Source organism: Podarcis bocagei (genome assembly GCF_964188305.1).
Source record: "Podarcis bocagei genome assembly, chromosome: Z".
Taxonomy (NCBI): domain Eukaryota; kingdom Metazoa; phylum Chordata; class Lepidosauria; order Squamata; family Lacertidae; genus Podarcis; species Podarcis bocagei.
This window is the reverse complement of record NC_138140.1, coordinates 27,538,095-27,563,964: the sequence shown is the minus strand read 5'-3', so window position 1 is coordinate 27,563,964 and position 25,870 is coordinate 27,538,095. Positions and strand designations below refer to the sequence as shown.

Genomic DNA, 25,870 nt, shown 5'->3' with positions numbered 1-25,870 from the left:
ATTGATTCCATCTTTCTCCATCATAGGGTTTGCCTGGAGGTCGTGGTATACCTGGTTTTCCAGGAAGAGATGGAGAGAAAGTGAGTATGTTTTGCAACATGGAAAGCTCATTTTATTTGTTTGTCTGGAGTATTTTCACCCCACTCTGGAGCCAAAAAGAACTCTTCTAGTTGGCTCACAATCTAAAATAGGCTCCCAAGGTGTGGTCCGGGGATCAGCAGTGGTTTGAAAGTTTTGTTCAGGTAGCTTGCGAAAGCGTCTCTCCAGAGTGGCTTCAGTGGCTACCTCATCATTCCCAGGTCCTTGTGGCCTGTGGAAGGTTTGTGGGATGGACCAGAAATGACAGAGGGAGGCTCTGCCTTCCTCAGAGGAATAAAGCCATAGCTCGCAAAAGTCAGGGGAAGGTCTCTAGGCTAAGTGGTCTGCCAAGACGATCCTTGACTATTTTTGAATTGTCTGCGGAGGGTGGAAAGTTTGAGAACCAGTGATATAAAGGGCATGATACAAAATGAAAATTAGTTGATAGGGAGGAGGGGGGAAATGAATCCATTTCTTCTATGCAAAGTTCTTAAAATGGCAAGAAAATGGAAGCAGTTCAAAGAGAAGAGGAGGTAAAAGTTACAGTGGTACCTTGGGTTACATACGCTTCAGGTTATAGACGCCGCTAACCCAGAAATAGTGCTTCAGGTTAAGAACTTTGCTTCAGGATGAGAACAGAAATCATGCGGCGGCAGCGGGAGGCCCCATTAGCTAAAGTGGTACCTCAGGTTAAGAACGGACCTCCGGAACGAATTACGTTCTTAACCCGAGATACCACTGTACTGTGTTCTTAGCAAGCTAATGGAATGGCCCTACCTCCTTTGGCTCTCTTTGTTTTAGCTTGATGGAATAGCGTCAGCTTAAGGATACATGCCTTGGTATCTCAGTCGGTGTTGTGGGTTTAAGCCCCATGTTGGGCAAAAGATTCCTGTATTGCAGGGGGTTGGACTAGGTGACCCTTGTGGTCCCTTCCATCTCTATGATTCTGCGGAGGCTTGGTGGAGCTTGTTTCTTAGCAAGTGAGTGGCCCTGCTTCCCTATTAAACTTGCTGAATTTTTTTTTGGGCAGGGCAGTAAAGGTGACGCTGGTCTTCCTGGTCCTCCTGGACATGTAAGTTTCTGCCCGTTCATTCTGTTTCCTCCCTCCCTTAAGTTCCTCTGTGGCATGTTGATTATGTTCATTTAATTCACTTATTTTTAATGTTTTGTGTTGTAATTGTAAAATGTTACAAAGTGGTATTATACAGTGGTACCTTGGGATGCAAACGGGATCTGTTCCACATCCTGAATGGAACATTCGCATCCTGAATGGAATGTAAGATGCGACGGCGCATTTGCGTGGGTTGCGTTTTGCCACTTCCGCGCATGTGTGTGACGTCATTTTGAGCATCTGTGCATGCGTGAACGGCAAAACCCGGAAGTAACATGCTCCGTTACTTCCGGGTTGCCATGGAGCTCAACCCAAACGCGTTCAACCTGAAGCACATTCAACCTGAGGTATGACTGTATATTACATCGGCTACCAACACCACCCCCCGCCAAAAAACCCTTACAAATATATACCAATACACAGCTTTTTTTGAAAATGAGCATGGTCTTAAAATGAATAATACTTACAGATATTTTGAAGATGACATATTATCTCTTTGCAGGAACCATCCCTTTGTAAATATCTATCCCAGTATGCTAAAAAATGATTCCAGTTTTCACAATACACCATGATCTCCACTGGTTTGCTCACAGCCTCCGTGAAACATAACTAAGTACTAATTTAGCTTGATAGAATCTCTATCCTTTTCTGTGTGTGTAGCTTTCTTTTAATGGAATATTCCAGGCAATTCTAAGGCCAGATACTGGAGCAACGGTGGGACCAAAAGGTAGTAAAGGGTTGCCAGGAATCCCTGGAGACAAAGGAGAACGTGGATATCCAGGCCAACAGGGGCCACCTGGCCTACCAGGTTCACCAGGTAAGACCCTTGAGTGTCCGGAGCATTAGGACCAAACACACACGAAGCGACTTCTCCCCAAAGTCAGTTCAGGAATCAGGGCTGATTTGGATTTGCACCCTGATTTTGTTCTGGATTCGACCAAATCAGTTGCCCATCATCCCTAGTAGGAATTCTGTTTGTTTGTTTTGAGATATTTTATAATGTGACACCAGCACTCTCCTGCAAGGATCCCACTGCCCTGCTTAAAGGTAAAAACCTGGGATCTACTGGAATCTTCTCACCATCCAGGCCCGTAGTGATAAATCAGACAATTGCAAGCGATTTTAAAGTATTTAAGCTACAGCTATAACAGAACTGACAGAGTAGAGAATACAAAATAATGCATCAAGGAATAAATAACAGAAACAAAGGTTCTGTCCTTCTTTCTTCTCTCCTGTGCTTACTTTGACTGCATTCACACCTGGCATATAAAGCACTATGTTGCCCAGGCATGCCCAATATGCCTTACTTTACTTCCGCTTATGTTGTAACTTCCTAACTGCTTTTCTATGATGTAGTGTCCCCATAATGCAGAGACCCCTTGGTTATAATTATGCTGCATTAGATGCAAAGACAGGGGGATGCGGGTGGCGCTGTGGGTAAAACCACAGTGCCTAGGACTTGCCGATCGTATGGTCGGCGGTTCGAATCCCTGTGTCGGGGTGAGCTCCCGTCTTTCGGTCCCAGCTCCTGCCCACCTAGCAGTTCGAAAGCACCCTTAAAGTGCAAGTAGATAAATAGGTACCGCTTTATAGCGGGAAGATAAACGGCATTCCGTGTGCTGCGCTGGTGCAGGCTTGCCAGAGCAGCGATGTCACACTGGCCATGTGACCTGGAAGTGTCTGCGGACGGCACCAGCTCCCGGCCTCTAGAGTGAGATGAGCGCACAACCCTAGAGTCTGTCAAGACTGGCCCATACGGGCAGGGGTACCTTTACCTTTACCTAGATGTAAAGACACACACCTACTTTACCTTGGCCTCTCTGATGGTTATGATTATTTATTATTGATGTTATATATCACATGCAGTTTGGCTCTTTTCCTTGTGTGTTGGGCAAAACCAGGGGGCGGAAAGAAAACCCAGAGTTGATTTTAAGTATATTATAATAACCAAAAGGCTTTGCATAGAGGTATTTGTAGCAGCCCTCTCACTCCCAAGTTGATCTTTTAAATGTATCTTTCATCACCCACAGGTGTGTTTCATTCTCTCTCTTATACAGCTTGAATTTCTTGTGTTTAGCTGTGAGATTTCACACCTGTACAACCCAAATGCTTTCCATGTGCCTGAAACTCTTACTTGCTAGCCCTTGTTGGGAGTGCTCATTTTAAATAGTTGCCTCTTGATAGAGCAACTTGCAAAAAAAGATGCTTTGCTTCATTGCCTGGTTGGTTTCCCTTTGCTTCCCTCTAAAAGCGTCCTAATTTTGAATTACAAAGATGCTGAGATCTTTTCTCATTGCAGGAATTCCAAGTGTTGGCTCTCCTGGTACTCCTGGTTTTCCCGGTGAGAGAGGACAGAAGGGGGATCAAGGCCTTCCTGGAATCCCAATACCAGGGCCACCTGGAAATGATGGACAACGAGGCTTACCTGGCCCCCCTGGGCCCCCTGGCCCCCCTGGAACTACCATTCCACCCAGTAAGTAATGTTTTTTTGTCTATAAATCAGTGGCTAAAATGCTCTTCATTTGAGGAATGACTAGCTGAGTCTTCAATACACGCAGTCTCAAAGCTTTTAGATGGCTCATGAATTCAATCCCTACCAACTCCAGGTAGGACTGGGAAACACTCGTGTCTGAAACCCAGGAAAGCTACTGGCAATCTGTGTAGACAATACTGAGCTAGAAGAACCAGCTTCCTAAGTAGCTTGTCAGTCTTACATGGGTGGATGGAAGATGGAGCAAACTTACTGAGCTTTGGCTCATCTACCCATAAGTTCTCTTAGTTCTTGAACTGCATTTGCTTTTCCTTTCAGTTGACAGACTCTGTGAGCGAGGACCCCCCGGCACCCCAGGACTCCCAGGAGAACAAGGATTTACGGGGGAGAGAGGCCAGAAAGGTGGGTTCCCACAATGCCATTGATTTTTTTACTTGTCTTTCATAGGCTGTGATCCAAATAGTGGTTTAGGTTCATGTAAGGATATTCCACTGGTCCAATCCCAGTTTAACTTCTCTCCACCCACCATCATATTACAGACTTCTTCTGAAATTCCAAGTAGTTTCCAAAGAGTTATCCATGTGATTTCTTCGAGTGGGTGGGACTGTTTGACAAAGGCATATCTAAAGCCTTCTGGAGGTCACTAAACTAGTTTCATCTAGACATGCTTCAGGATGCACTGATAGGAATTTAGTTATCCACTGGATAACTAAATGCTCCAATGTAGTTTTTGGCTTTTAAAGGCCATCAAAATACATTCAGAAATGGTTAACAGAAAATCCTATTTAATATTTAAAAAATATGCCGATTTTTTTAAAATCTAAGATTAATGCAGAAACAGAATGGAATAGACATAAATGTGATACAGGCCAGGAACTTGACTTGCCTGTTCCCCTTTTCATCTTTGTATCCTGTCCACTGTTTTTAGAGCTTATTCCACCACCAAACGATGTAAATTGGAACAAGCATCAGCAGTTTTAAAGCTTGTTTTGTATGTGGATGTGATGACTGAATGTGGTAGATCTAGGGGAGACATTTTATATCACAGACTGTATCCATTGGCTGTAAAGTTTTGATTGCTGTTTTGTAGTGAGATCTTGCAAGATATCTCAATGTCTACATAAGTATCTAGTGTTTTCTGTTGAACTTTGACTGCTAATTCAGGCTTTCTGCAGGTACGTATTTGTAAGAAACCAGAGCTATTAAGCAGAGTTGTGTTGATCTGTCCTGCAGGGTACTTTACTCACACTTGGAGCAGGGTTTCTCTTATTTCAAGGGAAGTGTGGAAGCAGGGAAGGTGGAGTTTGAGACTAAGCTGTACTTAAGGAAACAGTGCATAGTTAATTTATTGTGCCTGAGTACCAGACAGCTATTGCTTTTCCATGAGTGCACAGACTGCTACTCCAGTTCTTCTCTATGCTACTCCAGTTCTTCGGTGCATGCCGAATATGTACAAGAAGTCTGCATTTGAATACTTAAATGTACTCATACCCATAGGAAATGATACTCACCTCTTTATTTATGTCTTTGTTTCCAGGTGATAAAGGAGACACCTGTTTTAACTGCATTGGATTTGGCACTTCAGGCCCTCCAGGGGAGAAGGGAGTACCAGGTTTACCTGGAAGCCCAGGTATACAGTGGCTGCTTCCAGCCTTTATCCATCTTTTGATTATTCAGATTTAGGACTATGTTTTGATTTGTTTGCTTTACAGTGATGAACAGCTTTCTAAACAACAACTGTGTATGTGTATTGGGAAAACCATGACACATTCTATGTGTAGCTAAGGGATAAGTGTTTGCGTATCGAGGTCCCCAAGCCACCCCTAAATAAATTCACACTTCACGCTATAATTTTTGTTTAAGGTTTTTGGCATAGTTTTGGCCACAACTTTATTAAAATACAAACAATGTGAGTGGTTGTTTAGGCATTGGTTACAACTATCTGTCCCTGCTCAGGGACAGAACTGACATCCGCAAGACTGCGAAGTCAGTAAGGGAAAACATTTTATGGGGAGTAGATGGAGCTGGGTACCAGACCCTCACCTCTCCCCAAACGCTCCCGGGGCTCTTACGTGGCCCTATCCCCCTTTACAGGGGTGCGGACAAAAGCATGGTGAGCCCCTGGATTCCTTTAATGGAATACCTTTGCAGCAACAGCATTGGAGGGGCAGGCACACCCAATCCATACCCCTTCACCAACCATTTTTTTCTAAAACCAATGCCTAACTGCAACCTTACAAGTTGTGACGATTTGCTACGCAGTAGGCAAAAACCAAATGGCACCAGCCAATCAGCCAAATGGACAAAATTCCTACCAGGCCCCTGCCCCAAAAGCAGACAACCCCATGACAGGCATAGCAAGGTCAAAATGCAACAAACACCCTAAAATTAGGGAGGGTGGGCCGGTGATCCGATGCACGCAGTGAAAAGAGGAAGCTCAACGCTGCGCGCAGGAAATATATCCAACTCAGGCTGTCACACAAAATTGGCAACATCAAACTCTCCCCGGCAACCTGAGGAGTCCAATCACACTTTGGGCCAACCAAAACCAACTTGCCCAGCAACAGGGGGTGTCTGGTTAACCCCACCACAACCCGTGCTCTCCATGAAGGAGAACATGCTTTGTGGGCATATTTATCCACAAAGCAGGCAAGCTGGTTAATATTCTAGTACATCTGCTCACAGATACCTTTTGGTATTTGAATGTCCCACAGCTTATTTCCTTTTCTTGCGGTAAGTTTGATTGCTAGCAGAAACAGGACCAATGCTTCCCACATGCCATTGGTCAGATGACTGTGCATGCAAAGTACGCCAGTTTTTGGTTTGCATCTTTGCTCTGTCTCTCTTTCTTCTTTTTTGCACAGATGTGCATCAATTTGATCACAGTTCAAAAAGGAATCTTGAGGTGACAATGCAATTGCACCAGGTCTCCCTTTTTGTGCTGTCATTTAACCAATGCACACCCTAGAGGCATGCAAAATATCCGGATGCATCCCAACAAAGAACCAAAGTAGGAGTGTTTCAGACAGATATAAGAAGAACTCCAGGGGTGGAGAGAAGGGAGTGTGAGACCTGTTTTGGGACTGACAGGTCTAGTTTCTAATGAGAGGTGAAGATTTTACCAGGGCTCTCCAGTCAGAGTGTTCTACACTCCCCTAGGACATGTGCAACTGGGTAATGCAATCTTCCTTTTCACACTATGTTTATGTTCATAGGTAGCCTATTAAAAAGGAAAGACGGCAACTGAAAGCTGTGAAACTACAAATTCTGAAATAAGTTTTTACCCCCCCCCCCCCGTTTAATTGGAAGGTAGATCATGGGGCAAAGCAGACCAAGAACCACATGCAGTGGAGGGGTTTGGGATCTGCCCATCCTTAACTGCAACTAGCCATAAATCATCCCCTGGACTAAATCTAGGAAACAGTCAAATAGCCTTTGTAGTGACTACAACTAGCATTGCATCATTCCCCTGTGAGGTTTTCTGGGAGTCTTCTAACATACTATCCACAAAGAACACTAAACAATTTGTGTTGCCCATGTCATGTGTAGGCCGTTTTCTAGCTGCTCTCACTGATTTTTCCCTCCCTCCTTTCATGATCAGGTTCTATTGGTTTTCCTGGGCCGAAAGGTGATAAAGGAGTCCCTGGCCTTATTGGTAGTGTTGGACCACAAGTAAGCACCATTAATTGCTGTTTGTTGGGAGCATGGGGTTAGAGGGAGAAAGTAGGGGAAAATATGTGCAATCCTAATTACTGCAATAGTTAAAATTCTTTATCTAGGGTCTTCCCGGCCCTCCTGGCTCTCCTGGACGTCCCGGTGCAAAAGGCGATCCAGGTGATGTTCTTGCTTTCCCTGGATTGAAAGGCGAGAAGGGGAACCCTGGCTTCCCAGGCCCTCCAGGTCTGCCTGGGTTAGATGGATCTCGTGGACAAGATGGACTGCCGGGTCTTCCTGGGCCCAAGGGGGAGCCAGTAAGTGAATGTGAAACCATTGCACTTCCATTTCGACCAAGTGTAATTTGAGAGTGTTTTAAATGCTAACAAAACACAATGGTCATTGAGTACTTGGCCAGTCTACTGATGGCTCCCAATATTGGCAGCCTCAGTGGTGGCTGGGGCCCAATGCGACTGGAAAGTTGGAAGCCATGGAGGCCAACAGTAGGTGGAGCCAAACCCCATGACTGGCAGAGTCAGCTAATTCTAGTTTTGTTCCTATCCGCCTGTAGATGAATTCTGCAAGGATAACACTGAGGGTAGAGGTTGCATTCTACACAATATGTTTAAAGCACTATGACACCACTTTAAATAGCAGTGGCTTCCCCTAAGAAATTCCAGGAGCTGTTAAGAGTGCTGAGAGTTGTTTGGAGATCCCAATTCCCCATACCCGAGCTATAATTATCAGAGTGGTTTGACAATAAATACCTTTTCAAAGGGACCTCTGGGAATTGTGAGGAAAATAGGGGTCTCCTCTAACATGACTCAGCACCCTTAACAAACTACAGCTCCCAGAAATCTTTGGGGAAAGCCACTACTGTTTAAAGCATCATCATACTGTGTTAAATGTATGGTGTGAAGGGAAAAGGTGACAGGTGATGCCACCTCCTGACATGGTTGTAAGTAGGAAGTCAGGCAGGTGGAGGCTGGTTGTGTGCAGACTGTGGTTGGTGGGGCAGTGCGCCATTGGCCCAACTTCCACTGGTAAGAAGTAACATTAATAGGTGCAGCTTTTACATACCATGATAAACTGGCATAACGTCCTCTCAAATGCACAGGTGGGCCATATTCCCCAAGGCAGTGCTTGCAGTGTGACTCCATTCTCTTTCAAGTTGAATGGCATTTTTGCATCTTAGCCTACTGCCAACCCACAGCTGCCATTGCTCAGTGGTGGGGGGCCACTGCTTTGCATGCAGAAGGTCCCACATTAACTTGCTTTTAACTCTGATTTGTGCAAATTTGGTGAAGCAACTAAAGAAATAATCTGCCACAGCAGATTACACACACACACACACACACACACACACACACACACACACCTTGTGGCTGATATTGAAAGAGGTAAAGTAATTCTAGTACAGTGGTACCTCTCAAGACGAAAAACGCGCAAGACGAAAGAGTTTTCCGTTTTTTGAGTCGTTCTGCAAGACGAATTTCCCTATGGGCTTGCTTCGCAAGACGAAACGTATTGCGAGTTCTTGCAAGTTTGTTTCCTTTTTCTTAAAGCCGCTAAGCCGTTAATAGCTGCTAAGCCGCTAATAGCCGTGCTTCGCAAGACGAAAAAACCACAAGACGAAGAGACTCGCGGAACGGATTAATTTCGTCTTGCAAGGCACCACTTTACTAGCACTTACGGAAAGGCTTAAATCAAATAATACTGTAATCTATTATTATGTTATAAAAAGCTTAGATGTGTTGTGTTTTTTTGCAATCAAGTGGTATATAAATTGTGTTAAATAAATAATTAATGATATTATTATTCCCATTGGGCCTAAATATTTGTTATTTCCTTTATATGAATTGCATTTTTTCTTATTTTGTTGTTTACAGTCCTGAGCTTCTTTGGGAGGAAGGGCAGGACAGAAATTTAATAAAACACATGTTAAACTGTGTCATTAATGGATAATACAAAAGTGTTAATTTTATTTCCTCTGAGTCTGCATCCATATTAGTCCTTCTTATCTGAATCCTAAGGAAAGTCACTGAAGATTGCAATTGCTTTGTACATTGCAATCTGCCCCACCCACCCCAAATTGTGGGGACGAAGAGAATGGCTATTTCCATTATGCACTCATAATCTGGTGAACCGGGTTTGATTCCCTGCTCCTCCACATGCAGCTGCTGGGTGACCTTGGGCTAGTCACACTTCTTTGAAGCCTCTCAGCCTCACTCACCTCACAGAGTGTGTGTTGTGGGGGAGGAAGGGAAAGGAGATAGCCGCTTTGAGACTCCTTAGGGTAGTGATAAAGTGGAATATCAAATCCAAACTCCTCTTCTTCTTCACTTGCCTTGGGTAGCTTCCCATAGGCATATGCCTTGCCCAATCAGATTTCAAATGAGCTATGTTCAATCCAAGTGTTTGGGGTTGGGGGTTGGAGTGAGCTACAAACTCATTTTACCAACTTTCCCCTTGTCCTTTTAGGGTGGCATCAGTTTCAAAGGGGACAGGGGACTTCCTGGTGATCCAGGAATTCCTGGTATTCCTGGTGATCGAGGGCCTCCAGGATCTCCTGGATTTGGCCCCCAAGGTCCCCCAGGTCAGAAGGGCGTTCAGGGTGTTTCAGGGCGCTCAGGAGCCCCTGGAGGTCCAGGTAAGTTTCTTTGTCTTATTTGACCAAACCACAAAAAGGAATGTTTGCATCATTGGGTTCAACAGGGACCATCCTTGCAAACACTAAAAAAAATGAACTCTAAAATGATCAATTTCATGAGATGATCTGTTGTTGCCGCAAAACTTTTTGTAACTCATCATTTAGCTTGTTTAAACCTTGGGGACTTCTTTTAACCTTTGTAGTTGAGTTATCTAAAGATGATGTAAAGATAGTGTCATCAGGTAAGGGAAAGATCAAAGCTGTCTTTTAAAACAATTATATAAACACTTGTACAAAGCCGTGCTTGGGAATTCCAAGAAACCAAAAGAATCAGTGCAGTTTCAAAAGATTCAGACTGCCATCTTGTTTAAAAATGGTGTCCCAACTGTATTTAAACATTAACAAAAACCTGCTCCTTGATCCATCCTTGACACCTTAGTTAAAAGGATACAGTGGGAGATAATGGGACAAACTCTTTTCTGCCTGAGACCCTGGAGAGTCAGTTGCCAGAGTAGACAATAGCAAATAGTCTGACCTAGTGTAAACACAACATCCAGGATGCCTCTAGTTTACATGTGCAGCAGAATGAGTTGCTGGGGTTGCCTGGGCCACTTCTGACCGCATGTGAGAAAGACTATAATAATTTGTCAAAATGCATAACGAACAAACAGCTTTCTGAAAGATATTGATGATGGTGATAATGAACATGTATGTATTGCCCGATACTACTACTAGTAATAACAATAATTCTTATTAGTATTATTTACATTTATACACTGCCATTAATTTGGTCCTCTGTGCAGTTTACAACATTCAGAAAATATGGGATACAGTTCAAAGGAACAAAAGCTATAAAAGCAATTGCAAAAAATATAAATCAGCACATAAGCTATCTAAAAGCCAGCAGAAACACAGTAACATAAAACCAACTTAGAATCAGCATAAAACCTGTAATGGGGAAATAATTTGGTACAATAAGTTAAATACCAGAAATGTATGTCTGTTGTAAATTAAAAGACCTGGGAGAATTTGTGGTGATGATATGATGTGTAACCTGTAGATGAGATTCAGACCATCAACTGGGGTAAAATGAACCTAATTCATGCACTGTCAGCATCCGTGTGAGTCTGCTAATGAAGGAAGGAAGTGCACAGTGGGAAAATGTGGCTCCTTCCCACTCCAACATTACCCCAAGCTGGTGCCTGGAGACATCAGTTTGGGAAGTAACTTTAGAAAGCCTTAAGCAACTTAAGTCCTGTATACTTGAAGGACCAACTAGTCCTGTATACTTGAAGGACCAACTGCCTGAACTCTTATATTCCAGCTCAATCACTGAGATAATCTGTAGGAGCATCACTGGTTGTCCCGTGAGTCAGTGAGGTTGATTTGACAATATGAAACTGAGCCTTCATTGTTAATAGCCCAGTCCTCTGGAATGCTCTTGCAATAGATATCTATCAGGTGTTGTTGGTTTTGATTTATAAATGTTTGCTATTATACATCTACCTTTAGGGCCCAAAGGGGAACCTGGACAAACTATCACAGAAACAGGATCTCCAGGTAACCCCGGCCCCCCAGGCAGAGATGGTGAAGTTGGCCTTCCAGGTAAATAAATTGGTTGTTTTTCCAAGTGAAATACTATTATTTAAATTTTTTGTAGTGGGTTTTTTCCCTAATTAAATTGTTCCTGTTTGCAGGTGATCCTGGCCAGCCGGGGGCACCTGGATTGCCAGGCATCCCAGGCTCAAAAGGGGATCCAGGATTACCTGGCATTGGACTTCCAGGCCCACCAGGACCAAAAGGTTTATCTCTGTCATATTCTATGATGCCAGGGTGTTGTGCTGGCAAGATGTCTATAGTTAGTCTGTGGAGAGCTAGGTTTAAAACCTTGCCCATCCGCAAAGCTCCCTGGGTGACCCTGGACCTCTCCCAGCAATAACCTACCTTCTTGTGATGATGAAAGAGGTCCTGCTACATAGGCCACCCTGAACTCTCCAGAAGAAATTGCTTTTGGAACATAGACATCAGAAAAACCTGATACAGTGGTGCCTTGCAAGACGAAATTAATCCGTTCCGCGAGTCTCTTCATCTTGCGGTTTTTTCGTCTTGTGAAGCACGGCTATTAGTGGCTTAGCGGCTATTAGCGGCTTAGCGGCTATTAACGGCTTAGCGGCTTTAAGAAAAAGGAAACAAACTCGCAAGAACTCGCAAGACGTTTCGTCTTGCGAAGCAAGCCCATAGGGAAATTCGTCTTGCGGAACGACTCAAAAAACGGAAAACTCTTTCGTCTTGCACGTTTTTCGTCTTGCGAGGCATTCGTCTTGCAAGGTACCACTGTACTCCCCTGTGGGGTTAAAAAAACCAAATCTTTCTGCTTCAGTAGTCATGTGTTTAATTTTTAATTGGTGTGTTTGTATTTTTGTGGAAATTCTGGCCTTTCAGAAAGGAAATAAGAGAAGGTTTAGAAAAAGTTGGGATTTATCGTTAACTGCCCCCACAGCAACTTGTCTAAATCCATGTTTTAGATATAAATAGCTGGTTAATCATATCTGATTGGTTCTATTTGGAGATAACGGCAGAATCAGGATATGGGAGAGAATCCCATCATATGAAAGGACTGAGCAAGAAGATCCTTAGAACACAAGAGCCCTGCTGGATCAGACCAAAGGCCCATCTTGGTCCAGCATTGTGTTTATCAGAGTGGCCAATCTGCTGCCCCAATGGGAAGCCTGTAAACTGTAATAATAATAATAATAATTTTTTATTTATACCCCGCCCTCCCCAGCCAAGGCCGGGCTCAGAGCGGCTTACAAGCAATAATAAAAACAAGATGAGTGATTACAACTTAAAAACAAAAATAAAATACAACATTAAAATAATGGAACATTAAAATATTAAAATGGAGCCTCATTGCAGGAGAAGGAAAAGAAAAAAGAAAAAGGGGGCGGAGGGAATCAAATTGGCTCCAATCCAAAGGCCAGGCGGAACAACTCTGTCTTACAGGCCCTGCGGAAAGAGATCAGATCCTGCAGGGCCCTGGTCTCATGAGACAGAGCGTTCCACCAAGTTGGGGCCAGTGCTGAAAAGGCCCTGGCTCTGGTTGAAGCCAATCTAACTTCCTTAGGGCCTGGGACCACTAGGGTGTTGTTATTTATGGACCTTGAGGCTCTCCGTGGGGCATACCAGGCGAGGCGGTCCCGTAGGTACGAGGGTCCTAGGCCGTGAAGGGCTTTAAAGGTCAAAAGCAGCACCTTAAATCTGACCCTGTACTCCACCGGGAGCCAGTGCAGCTTGAAAAGCACTGGATGAATATGCTCCCATGGCAGAGATGCTGTGAGGAGCCTCGCTGCAGCATTCTGTACCCGCTGGAGTTTCTGGGACAGCTTCAAGGGCAGCCCCGCGTAGAGCGAGTTACAGTAGTCAAGCCTGGAGATGACTGTCGCATGGATCACTGTGGCCAGGTCGGGGCGGGAAAGGTAAGGGACCAACTGCTTGATGCGGCGAAGGTGGAAAAATGTCGCCTTGGCTGTTGCTGTGACTTGCGCCTCCATGGAAAGGGAGGCGTCAAGGATTACACCCAAACTCTTAACGGAAGGCAATGGCACTAATTGGGCCCCCGCAAGAGAAGGGAGTTGGTCCCTCATCCCCATGCTATCCCGACCTAGCCATAGAACCTCTGTCTTCGAAGGATTTAGTTTCAATCGGCTCCCACGAAACCATCCAGCCACAGCTTCCAAGCATCTGGTCAGTGTGTAAGGGGCCGAGTTGGTGTGGCCATCCATCAGTAGATAGAGCTGAGTGTCATCAGCATATTGATGACAGCCCAGCCCAAAGCTCCGGATAATCTGGGCAAGGGGGCGCATAAAGATGTTAAAAAGCATTGGGGAGAGAATTGCGCCCTGCGGCACTCCACACACCAAGGAGTGGCGTGACGACATTTCCCTCCCCAGTGCCACCCTCTGTCCCCGACCAGAGATAAAAGAGCACAACCAGTTACGGGCTATGCCCTGTATCCCCACGTCTGCAAGGCGATGGTCCAGAAGATCATGATCGACCATGTCAAAGGCTGCTGACAAATCTAAAAGGATCAGCAGTCCTGACCCGCCTCGATCCAGTTGTCTACGGATATCATCTGTTAGGGCAACCAGAGCCGTCTCCGTCCCAAAACCAGGACGGAAACCGGACTGAAATGGATCTAATGCCGATGTTTCCTCCAGAAACCTACCAAGCTGTTCAGCAACCGCTCTCTCAATTACCTTACCCAGGTATGGAAGATTTGAAACTTAAATAAATAAAGTAAATAAATAAATTAAGTAAATAAGGGCAATAGCACTCTCCAGCTGTTCTTCCCCAGTGACTGGCACTCAGAGGCATCTTACCTTATTAATCCATCTGCAATGTCAAAACTTTAGCAGTCAATTTGATTTGAAACAAATTGTGTTAACAAATGGCAAAAACAGAAGCTTGCAGAATGCCTTTTGAAGATTGCTGATGCTTCGTAGTAGTGAGCTCCAAACCCTCTTCTTTGTTCTTTTAGGATATCCTGGGTTGCCAGGCCTTCCTGGTGTACCAGGAAACCCTGGAAGAGCAGGTCAGGATGGACCTCCTGGACTTCCTGGATTAGCAGGACAGAAGGTCTGTAAATGGGTTCTCTCCATTTGCTTGGGATGTTATGAAGAACTATTGCATGCAATAAAAACAGTGGGGTTGGTCTTTTCTGACAGTGCAAGAATGGTCAAACTTCCTGGTCCTATAAGTTACATTCATAATGCTTATATGGTTAAGTACTAAAAGATTGTTTGTTTGCTCCTGCCCAAGGTATGATAGGGGATTAGTGGTTGGAGTCTTCAGTACTGCCTCCAGTTAATGGGAGTTCAGAATTAACTAACAGGCACTTGGGTACCAAATGGGAACCTCACAAATGCTAAAGGTGTCCAACAAAAAAATCCTATGCCTCTTTCTCTGTAATTTACTATGCATTACCCACTCAAGACAAACTACTGTGCTGGCAAATATAATATACTTCTGTAAAAGAAAAAGTTATAGCCGTGTACTTTTTCTTCTTCTTCCCCATAATAGTGAAAGGGGAAGCACAAAACTTCATTCTGCTGGATCAAAATTCAGATTTGGACCCTGAATAAAATTGGGCAGCCTCTGAAGTGTTTCAGATCAAATAATGCTCTTTCCAAAGTATTGAATTAGGCTCTGAATCAAATCTTGTGGTCAGTGCACACCCTTAGTTTGTACTATTAACCACAGTTTAGAATGTTAAACCATGGTTTGAACTTACAAAAATATTGCCACAAAGTATGGTTTAGACCTGTTTGTCTGCTTTCCTTTCCCATCTACTCAGCACTCATATTTCTGTTGTTCAGCAGTAACCATTAATATAATTTATTAATTTAGACATCATAAAAGCCACAATGATAAAAAGTGATGGTTTGGAAAACTCACTTTGAAGCATGGCCTCTAGTTTCTGGCTTTCGGGCCAATTGCAAACCATAGTTTGCTAATTCAAACATAATGTAAGAATGTAGTTAAGCTACATTAATTGTTGCTTGGTGTGATAGCTGAATTATCAAGTCAAATGTATACTTATACCCCATTTCAGTAGTTACTGTAGTCAAGAAGGGTTCACAATAAATATAAAAGCCACAGGAACAAAGCAAGAATGTTCTGAGTTATTGTTTGACTCTCTTTCTTATGTTGCAAGGGGGACCGTGGTTTTGGTGTTCCAGGACCAGCTGGGCCACCTGGGCCACCGGGTTTCAAAGGAGCACAAGGTCCCAAAGGTGATTCCGGCTTTCCAGGAAACCCTGGCCTTCCAGGACGGATAGGTTTTGATGGAACTCCAGGGCCTAAAGGTACAGATACTGCTAACTTTATGCTGCCAGTCAGTGCAGACAATACTGAACTAGATGGGCCAGTGATTAGACTGTATCAGGCAGCTTCCTGTGTTCCTGTGCTTATGGAGTGTTGTGCTCATAAGCACTTCTGTCCGGTCTTTGTTAAGATAGATCAACTCAGTGCCACCTGTGAGCTTAATCATGGTTTGATGTGATAGGTGACCTGACAAACCTTGGTTTACAGTTACCTGTATTGGAAACAGTGGTTTTGGAAACCATGGGTTGTGCTACCTATGACTTGGCATATCTTAAATTGAGAAACTGTAATTAACTATCAGTGTTCTGCTTCGTTGAGACTGGTTGAAATTACATCTTGAAATGTTTGCAACCTTTTAAAGATTTGATTTGTTGGATTTTTCTTTCCAGGTGACCCGGGGCTACGTGGCCAACCTGGGTTACCAGGACCTCCAGGGATTCCAGGGATTGGCGGCCAAGGCCCACCTGGGCCTCCAGGGCCTCCAGGACCTGTGGGTCCACCAGGTAGGTCTCACAACAACTGGCCTGTAAATGGCATGATCCCAAATCCAACACATCAGAGTAGAAAATGAGGAAATTCAGACTGACCATCCATTTGACTTTCTTCCATTATTCCCTTCCATATATAGCCTAGAGTTTTCCCAAACTTTTTGTTGCACTGAACAGGCTGAAGCGAGCCCTAAAATAATCAATATGCTTATTGCCATTTGGGCTGCTTTAGAATAGCTGGTCCATACTTACATGAAGCAAAATTATCCCACAGAACATTAGTAGTTCCTAACTGGACTCAAGAGGCTTAAACTCTTCATTGTACCAGTGCAGATCTGGAAAGAACTGTTACCTTAGATCACAGTCACCTGCTTCCTGACTTCCAGTTGTGAAATTTGTTCAACAAAGCTTTTTGTATTTTATGAATGAATGAAGAAGATTCTGGATCCTGATTTTAGGTGAATTCTCAATGCGGGATTCAAATGATAGTGTGCCCTTAGCATATAAATTATTATAATAAAACTCCTGTCCACAGAAAGCTAGCAGGTAATGGGGAAAACCGTTCTAGCTTAGCCTTCTCCCTAACCTACTAGATTTCTATGCAGACTTTTTAAAAAGGAACACTCCATCCTGTAACCATCACAACTACAGTCTGACGTCGCACAGTCTAAACATAGGCTGAACCACAGTGAAGTGAGTGAAATGAGGTGCTTAAAAGATATTACCCCTACTACTTAGAGGGCAATTGACTGGTGTACTGAAGGAACTTTAAGTCCAGATATATGGAGTGTCATCACAAGGACATTGGGTTGCAGTCAACGTAACTTCTACTCAGAGTACACATAAGCTAGTCATGGCCGTTAATTTCATTGGGTCTACTCTGACTAGGACTAGCATGCGATATACAAACCATTGTTACTGTGGCACAAAATCAGACTGCAGACTCAGTGATCTGGGAGTAAGCCCCATTGAACTCAGTGGGACTAACTTCTGAGTACATATCTTCAAGCAGAGGCTGGGCAGCTACGTTGTTGATGATGCCCTTGTGCTTATTTCCCTGCACTGAGCAGGAGGTTGAACAGTATAAGATTACAAAGTTCTCACCAACTCTGTGAATCTATGGCAGAGCTTTCCAAACTTTTCATGATGGTGACACACTTTTTAGACAATCATCATTTTGTGACACAGTAATTCAGTTTTACTAGCAAACTGGAGGTTAAACTAACCCATTTCCAGTCCCAGAAGGAGTGCAGGGAGCTTTCGTGTGGCGCACATACGCACAGCAGCCAACAAACAAATGTGTCACAACACAGTTTGGAAGCTCTGATCTATGGCTATATCCACACTATACATTTTAAGTATTGTTATACCACTTTAGGATTCATGGCTTCCCTAAATAACTGTAGTTAGGAGACCCCTTTCCTCTTGAAGAGCTACAATTCCCATGGGATGGGGGATTAATTATTAAACTACCCTAGGAGCTATTGCTCTGTGAGGGGAATAGGGGTCTCCTAACAACTCTCAGTACCCATAAAAAACAACATTTCCCATGGTTCTTTGGGGAAAGCCATGGCTGTTAAAGTGGTATAAACGTATGGAGCTGATGTTGTCATAAATATATGGTGCTGATGCTGTTACTCCACTATCAGTCTCTAACTGTACCTTGAGACAGGTGAAATTATTGGCCTACATCAAATTTCTGTCTACCATGGGCATAATTTGCTTCACCTTTTATGGTGTCTATAGATTATCCTTCTCTTCTGTATGTATAGTTACCTCACATTTAGAAATGTTTTTAATGTCTATGATATGTATATAAGATATGCTTATATTTGGGTTTGTTTCACAAACGTGTAATCTATTGTAAGGTGAAAGCATTGTTTCTCTCCCTATGATTTTCCTGAGTCGGAATTCTGTTTTTCCTGTCAGGATTATCTCAGGGGGTGTTGCAGGGCCACACCGCTGGGTTTGTGGACAAAGATGGCCTTCTGTAGAGGTGCCCTTTGCCTCCACACAGGTCACAAAATAGAAAGGGGGGGGCAGAGAGGAGAGCTGCCAATACAGTACAAGGAAAAGAAGAGAGCCAGATACTGTACACAGGAGTATAGCTTCCTCTTAACAGCAAGCCCAGGTGGCGAGTGCCAGCCAGTTATGTTGCTGAAACAGGACTGCTGAGAAACAAGAGGGAGCTATCAGCATGCTTTTGGGGAACTTGAAGGTTTTCAGGAATACAACTGATCTTTAGAAATAAGAACCTAATAAGAGGAAACATCCCTCTACCCAAAGCAGCCTGAGGGCTGAGCCTGTTCAGTGGTGATTGAATGCAGAATATCTATTGAACCAGAAGGGAAATAAGCAGAAAGTAGTAGGGGGAGGTCATGCCCTGCTTGGGGAGAATGGTTGGCTGGAACTTCCTTTGGGAGGGAGGAAACACTACGTATAACATTTTTGCTTCAGGCCCCACTTTTACTTTGTTAGTTAGGCCCAGTATGTTTGGAATTAGGATCTTATTTGGGTGCATGTGTAACAACAGCAGCAACCAAACTCAGCCTTTCATCTTTTGTATTTACTTTGCCGCAGAGGCCACATCCACTCCATACATTTAAAGCAATATCCTTCCACTTTAAATAGTCATGGATTCCCTACCACAAACAAACAACAACTTTGGAGACAATAGTTTGTTAAGGATGCTGAGTTTTGTTTGGAGACCCCTCACCAAGCTATTCCCATCCTAGAGCTACAGTTCCCAAAGTTCTCAGGGAAGAGGGATTGGTGATTGAACCACTTGTAGCTCCATGAGGGGAATAGGGGTCTCTTAGCAACTCTGAGGGCCGTTAGCAAACTCCAGTTCCCAGGATCATTCCTTGGGAGAAGCAGTGTTAAAGTGGAACAATACAGCTTTAAATGTAAGGTGTGGTTGTGGGCTACTAGAGACAGGGATTATTATTATTATTTATTAAATTTATGTATCACCCTTCAGCCAAAGATCACAGCGTAGGATTGGTTGTGCTTATTACAGTGTGCCTGAAGATCCTAATTCAAAGTACATTGGGCCTAATCAAGGATACTCCTGTATATCTGGAGGTCTCCTCTTTTCCTTGTATATGTGGTCCCAACAATCCCTATGGTGGTAGCACCTCTTTTTCAGGTTGCTCCTATCACAGGAATAATTGCAGCTTTGTATACACTACCCAGATGCCATGTTAATGACATCTCTATGAAGACCCAGCCAGGAGCCCAGCACACCTCCTGAGGCAGCCTGCATGGGCCTTGCAACTGAACAGGCCCTGAATCTGCACTGCAATAAACTACAATTGAAATGTTTGTTGTTCTTAATTAAAATAAAATATGAGCCACACTTTTAGCTACAAACTGCTTTAAGTACATGTTTTGGTCCTTGTGGCACACACCTTCTTTGCTGTGTTGCATGACTGCTCATCCACCTCATGTTGATTTTAGAGATTGTTTACACCAATATTGTACAAAAACATGAGCTGGAATATGTATTTTAAGAAAATCCATGCCTTGGGGTCTAAGTGTTCTGCATGATCACAAGCTTATTGCGAAACAGCCATTCCAGCAACCATCCAGCATCACATTCTTAATGGCTTTCATTTAAAAGGAGGGGGGAAACTCCCATAAATGTCTAGCATTCATGGCAGAGGAGAGATGAGACTGAAAAGGCTTAAGTAGCACCTGCAAAGAGTTCAGTTACAGTGGAGGATGTCTTAAGGAACCCATAGTCGCTGCACAGTAGACTTCCTTTCACTTTTGAGAGATCATCAGGTAGCTGAGCTGCTGGCAGCCTTGGCAGGGCATTTGGCCTCATAAGCCAAGAATAAGAGCCTTCTGAATCTGGGACACAGGTAATGTGGCCTTGCATTAGGACCAGAGATGACATACTGGGAAAACGATATTTTTAGGCCCAAGGATGAGGAATCCAAACCACCTGCCATCAGGTGTGGGGTCGATAGTGATGCAGTTGGGTTGCCTCTTTGTGGAGCCAATCTCTGCAGAACGTAGGATTGAACTCCATGTTCAGTCCTTGCTTGGTTACCATTTCCACCCAACACCCATTTCCACCCCAGCCTCATGGACCAACTTTGATAGACAGGCAGGACCATTCACCCGTCAATCACCTGATGTCATTTTGCGATCAGGTGATTGACAGGTAGGTGGTCCAGTCCTCCTGCGAAAGTTAGCCTGCAGGATGGGAGGAGATAAAGATCTGTCTCATTGGACGTAAAAGGTTCTCCACACCTGTTCTAAGCATTGGCTAAATCCCTGAAGTGAAGCAGAACATTTGGGAAGGATTCTACCAGAAATCATCCATTGAGGAAGGCCAGTGGAAACTGGCAAGGAGCAAATAGAAAGCACATGACAGTAAGAAAATTCCCAGAGTTCCCTGATAAGAGGGACTGGTTGCTAAAATCATTCTGGGAATTGTAGCCTTTGGAGGAAAGAAATCTCTCCCTCCTAACAGCTCTCAGCGACCTTTACAGTCCCTGGATTCCTTGGAGGAAGCCATGACTGATAAAGTGGTAGTAGTGTAAATGTGAGGTGCAGATGTGACCCTAGTAACTAACCCACAGCTCTCTGGGGACCTCGCTTACCTCTTCAAGAAATCAAATCAAAAAGAATTTGACTAGTTCCATTGACTATAGTATTTAGAATTACTGAATCATGGCCTTGAGTGATTACATTGTTAAGAAGCACTCCAGTGTTTTTTCTCAGGGAATGGATCCCTCAAGAGCTGTCCAGATTCCTTGTCCCATTTTAATACCCCCTCCACACGACATGCCGTAACTTCTCAGGTGAATCTCTGCATGTAACACTGCTTTGAATGAACATGTATTCACACATTGCTTGGGCTCCCATACCACCTGTTTGCCAGGGGCTGAGTTTTGCCCATCATATAATTCAGGGAGAGAGAGCCTAGAGCTCTTCAGATTTAGTGTTGGACTACAGTTCCCATGAGCCCTAGCCAGTATGGCTAAGAATGATGGGAGTTGTAGACCAACATCTGCAGGCCCACAGGTTCTTCCACCCTTGATGATGAATTTTTACTCTACAAGCATTTATTTTCCTTCGCATGCCCATTCTACCTGCCTTTCTCAAAACATATTTATGGTTCATTTTCCATTCTCCCATACCACTGTAACTACAGCTGTTCTAGTTAGCCTGATGGAATGCTGTGCATGACTACAGCTTGTACTAACAAATCAGCATTTAACTATCTTTGTTTGTTGTGATGTCGTGTTCGTTCTTTTGTCTTCATTTCTCTCCATATAGCCTTAACGTTAGGTTGGAATAATGTTAAAACAATCTTGGTTGCAATGAAACTTGCGATGACAGTCTCCTTGGTTCACGTTTTCCTTTGTGTGTGTCACCATTTATTCAATTCCTACCCCACCCCTCTGTTGAAGAACAAAATCATTCCAGCAAATTAGCACATTGCAATAGTTTGGAAAGAAGAAAAGCCAAAATGTATAGATGCTAGGATTTAATTCCACTATATAAATGCATCAAAAGCTTGCCTTTTCACTGGAATTTTTCTATATTTAAAATATGTTGACTTTCTCCACATGTGGTAGTTACCACCCATTGGAAAACGTTTCAATCAAGTCTGTTCAAAGTCTAGTCTCTTTGGTGTTGACATTGCATAGCCTGGCATTGTGCTTGGGTTAGGTGACATGCTCTGCAGTCCACAACCCATTTACTCAATGGTTGTTCTGTCCAGTTGGCGAGTTGTGAATTGCAACCTTTTGTATAGGGTTTGTTTGGTTTTCTTGGTCTAACACCGATGTGCTTCCTTTTGTATCCTAACCCTAATGGCATTCTCGCAACCCCCTTACTGCTTCCTGTGCCTCAACCTCCTGATGAGTTCTTACTGTGCTGGGTTTGAAACTTCTCAGGTTCATCAGGTACTGTGGTTTCCTTCAAGCTTTTTTCCTTCTTCCCTTAAATATTATTTTTCTTACCTTTTTTGTTTAAAATAGCAGTTCTCATTGCTATTGGTAAATAATAATGATAAGAAAAATAATGGAGCACAGAGACAAACATAATATGTTTTAAATTAAAGTTGCTCATCTTTCTTTCTATTACTTGAAAGTTTTTCAGTGTGCATAGCAGTTTCCTTCTTGAGGCATTATTATTATTTGTTGTTGTTAGTATTTTTATTTTATTTAAGATGGACTTATATACTAACCTTTACCATACTTACCTCACGGTGGTCTTCAATACAAATTAAAACAAAACAGCAATAACGTATATACACACACAATTAAAGTCAATGAACAAATAGTTGGATATCATATAAAGCATTCTTTACAATATTTAAAATTCGGCATCCATCCAACACTTACAATGCAAACCTTGAAAATGCATGAGACAAAAATGGCTTAACCTGGCACCTAAAAATAACACAGTAAGTAAAAAACAAACTGCCTCTTGATCCATCAGTCATAAAATGGGAGTTGCTTGGTGAAGTGTGGGGTGAAAATTTTTCAAATAAATAAATAATAAAATTAGAATAATCTCTGTTCACTTAGAGTGAGAGTTCAACAATTTGATTAGACCTAGTGTCTTGAATACCTGATTTCTAAATTCCTGATTGTGTGTTTGTTAACTTTTGATTTTATTTACCGTATTTTCCCATGTGTAAGATGAGGCTTTTTTATTTTATAAGTATGTTAAAAATGGGGGGTTCGTCTTATACATGGATAGTGCAGAGGCGGGACGGCCGATTGGTTGCAGCCGCAAGCAGGAGATTATCAGTGGTGATTGGGCAGGTGATTGTTGGCTGTGGCAAGGGCTGTTGTTGGATTGGGTGCCCCCCCCCCAAAAAAAAGCTCAACAACTCTGGGCAATCTCCCTGCATTGTCTTGATTAGGAGTCTCCCAAAATAGGGGGCCTCTTATACACGGGGGCATGCTATACACGAAAAAATACGGTATATTTATATTTTTATTCCTTTCTTTCTTAAAAAAACACCTTTTGTAACTTGGACAATTTTAATTTATATTTTATACTCTTTGTAAACTGCTTTGTGGTTTTATTTACACGTAATCAGTTTGCAAATTTTGTTAAATAAAACACATAAAAATGATACCTAGTGTCCTAGCCCTTGTTTTTATCACAGACCTGCTCTGCTGTAGGTTATGTCGAATGAAGGCAACAAGTCAACTCTATACTGCAATATAATCATATTGTGATATAAAGATATGTATATGACGTAGTTTGCAACAATTCCCCTGCTTCTCTTGCCCATACAAGTTGGTCTGCAGTACCTTTTGGAAATTGTTTCTTGCTAAAGGATTGTTTTCTAATCATATTTGCCTAGGATTACAGGGCATACCAGGTGAAAAGGGAGATCCTGGTTCACCAGGATTTGACATTCCCGGTCCTCCAGGAGATAGGGGCATTCAAGGATTTCCTGGATCACCCGGTCTCCCAGGACCTCCAGGTTCACCTGGGCCAGTCGGAAGAGATGGACTTCCAGGAATTCCAGGTAAACCCTTTTATACTATCAACTGCATAGTGTAGACACTGTTTGCATCCATGTGGAGCTTTACTTGTAGAAAATTACAATTCCATATGAATTAGTCTGCTTTAAAGAGATGGCTTAATGTGTAGGAAGCAAGTAAATGCTTGTGTAAAACCAAGCTATTGAAACCTAGTTCACTGGTGAAGAACTGAGAACATTTCAAGCTTTTGCTATCTGATAGCCTAAACCAGAGATAAATTCAGTTTCAGGGCCTCTTGATAACAGAAGTCATGTGCAGCTGATCTAGTTCATAGATGAACAGTTGGGAAATAAGACAACTGTCATGATCAGTCAATTAATTGTGCTACAGATTTTTATTTTTTTAATTTATTGTTACAGATGATTGTTTTGCATGTACATACTTCCAGTGGTGGGGCTTGTGGTGGGATGAAGCTCTCCTCTGGCACTGCTCCTTACTTGGGCAGGGATAGGGAAAGGACAATTATAAGTTTGGGAGTGCAGTGGTGAGAGCATTAAATTAGTGTTGGCGGTTGTGCCACCAGTTCAGCTGCTTAGCCCCGACCTCACCCCATTGAATGCTTCCATGGGTGGCAGGTGACTACTTAGCAAAACACTCTCCCTTCACTCTCTGAAAAGGGCATTCCTCTTCTGCAGTGGTGCCTGTTTCAATGTATGCAAGTGGCATCTATAAGTGGAGAGAGTTGCTTTTTTCTTCCTCCAAATCTGTTTTTTTGCATACACAAACTTGTAGTTCAAACTGCTCCAGCTAAACTCCAGTATATAGATTCTGAATGCTTTTTTTGAACTTGTGAAAAGTTGCACATTTAGGAGCCAAGTCCTAGGAGCTTTCATCTTCTAGGGTTATTCTGTAGACGAAGACATTGTGGATGCTCGCAGGAGAGAATGGCTTTTGGATTGCAATAGATGGCTTTAGTGCAATAGACTGATTTGATTCACCAGTTTAATCCTATAGGAAAGAAAGCAGTGAATTTTTTGGGGTGAGGGTGTTTTTGCTCAGAATAAAACTGGTAATTCCATGCATCCAGGTAACAAAGGCGATATGGGAGTGATGGGTGCACCTGGTCCCCAAGGTTCCCCTGGAACCCCAGGCAGGAATGGCCTTCCTGGCATGAAAGGTAAGAGCTCCTTTACCTTACTGTTGTTTTACATTTTTATAGCCATAGAGGTAAAGCAGCATTGGAATGTGGAAGTGGTCATTTAAAGATTCTGGAAGTTCAAGTTTACTTCCTGTTTAACACACATATATAAGAGGAGGGCATTTGATTTCTGTCTCCCTCTGTACATTATTTGGTTATAGTGTTGGCAACCTAAAAATAGTTTTAGCACCTCATGGCCTGATTTTTGTGTGTGTAATAAGAGTATTAGACTAGGACCAGGGCAGACTTGAGTTCAAATCCCCAGTGAACCATGAAGCTTATTGGGTGATTTTGTCCCATACCTAGCTGACATAGTTCTAGTGAAAGCAAAGTGGGTAGGGTAGCAGTGACCATTTATGCCAGAAGGGGGACTCCTGGCCCATGGGCCTAAATAGACCCACAAAATCTCTGAATTTGGCCCCTAAGGCTGTATTGGTTAAACCAAGCCCACCTGTAGTCACTAAGTGCAAAGATCAAAGTTCAGTCTATTTTTCTGCCGAAGATCAAGCAGTGGGTGTATCTCCAATCTTAGTGGTCTGGGACTAAGCCTTAAAATATGAATAACCTGACATTATATGGTTGGCAATTTGGTGGCCCAAATTGTTAAAAAATAGTCCATAAACAGTGAGTCAGTTCTGGATCTGAGGTTGCCCACCTCCAATTTATACCACTCCAAGCACTTTGGAGGAAGTACAGAACAATAAAATATCATTTTAGTCAATGTATCTTTTGGTTTTTTGGTGTTATACCAAATGCTTTGACCATGCAAAGGGGGTCAGATCACCACCTGTTTCACAATGTTTTGCAATGTAGACTGAAACAATGATGAATACTCTCTTGTTTGGACACTG

The 25,870-nt window shown here is 43.1% G+C and overlaps 1 protein-coding gene across 1 annotated transcript in view; it reads left to right on the top strand.

The window, feature by feature from the left end:
- COL4A5 (collagen type IV alpha 5 chain) overlaps nucleotides 1–25,870 on the top strand; it is a 137,122-nt gene that overhangs the window by 74,090 nt on the left and 37,162 nt on the right. The window contains exons 17-32 of the mRNA XM_081179279.1: nucleotides 27–80; nucleotides 1,109–1,150; nucleotides 1,874–2,006; nucleotides 3,489–3,662; nucleotides 3,999–4,082; nucleotides 5,218–5,310; nucleotides 7,282–7,352; nucleotides 7,460–7,651; nucleotides 9,816–9,984; nucleotides 11,497–11,589; nucleotides 11,682–11,786; nucleotides 14,522–14,619; nucleotides 15,698–15,848; nucleotides 16,257–16,370; nucleotides 23,698–23,865; nucleotides 24,909–24,998. Of these exons, the coding sequence (XP_081035405.1) occupies nucleotides 27–80; nucleotides 1,109–1,150; nucleotides 1,874–2,006; nucleotides 3,489–3,662; nucleotides 3,999–4,082; nucleotides 5,218–5,310; nucleotides 7,282–7,352; nucleotides 7,460–7,651; nucleotides 9,816–9,984; nucleotides 11,497–11,589; nucleotides 11,682–11,786; nucleotides 14,522–14,619; nucleotides 15,698–15,848; nucleotides 16,257–16,370; nucleotides 23,698–23,865; nucleotides 24,909–24,998 (1,831 nt within the window). The remainder of the gene's footprint in view (nucleotides 1–26; nucleotides 81–1,108; nucleotides 1,151–1,873; nucleotides 2,007–3,488; nucleotides 3,663–3,998; nucleotides 4,083–5,217; nucleotides 5,311–7,281; nucleotides 7,353–7,459; nucleotides 7,652–9,815; nucleotides 9,985–11,496; nucleotides 11,590–11,681; nucleotides 11,787–14,521; nucleotides 14,620–15,697; nucleotides 15,849–16,256; nucleotides 16,371–23,697; nucleotides 23,866–24,908; nucleotides 24,999–25,870) is intronic.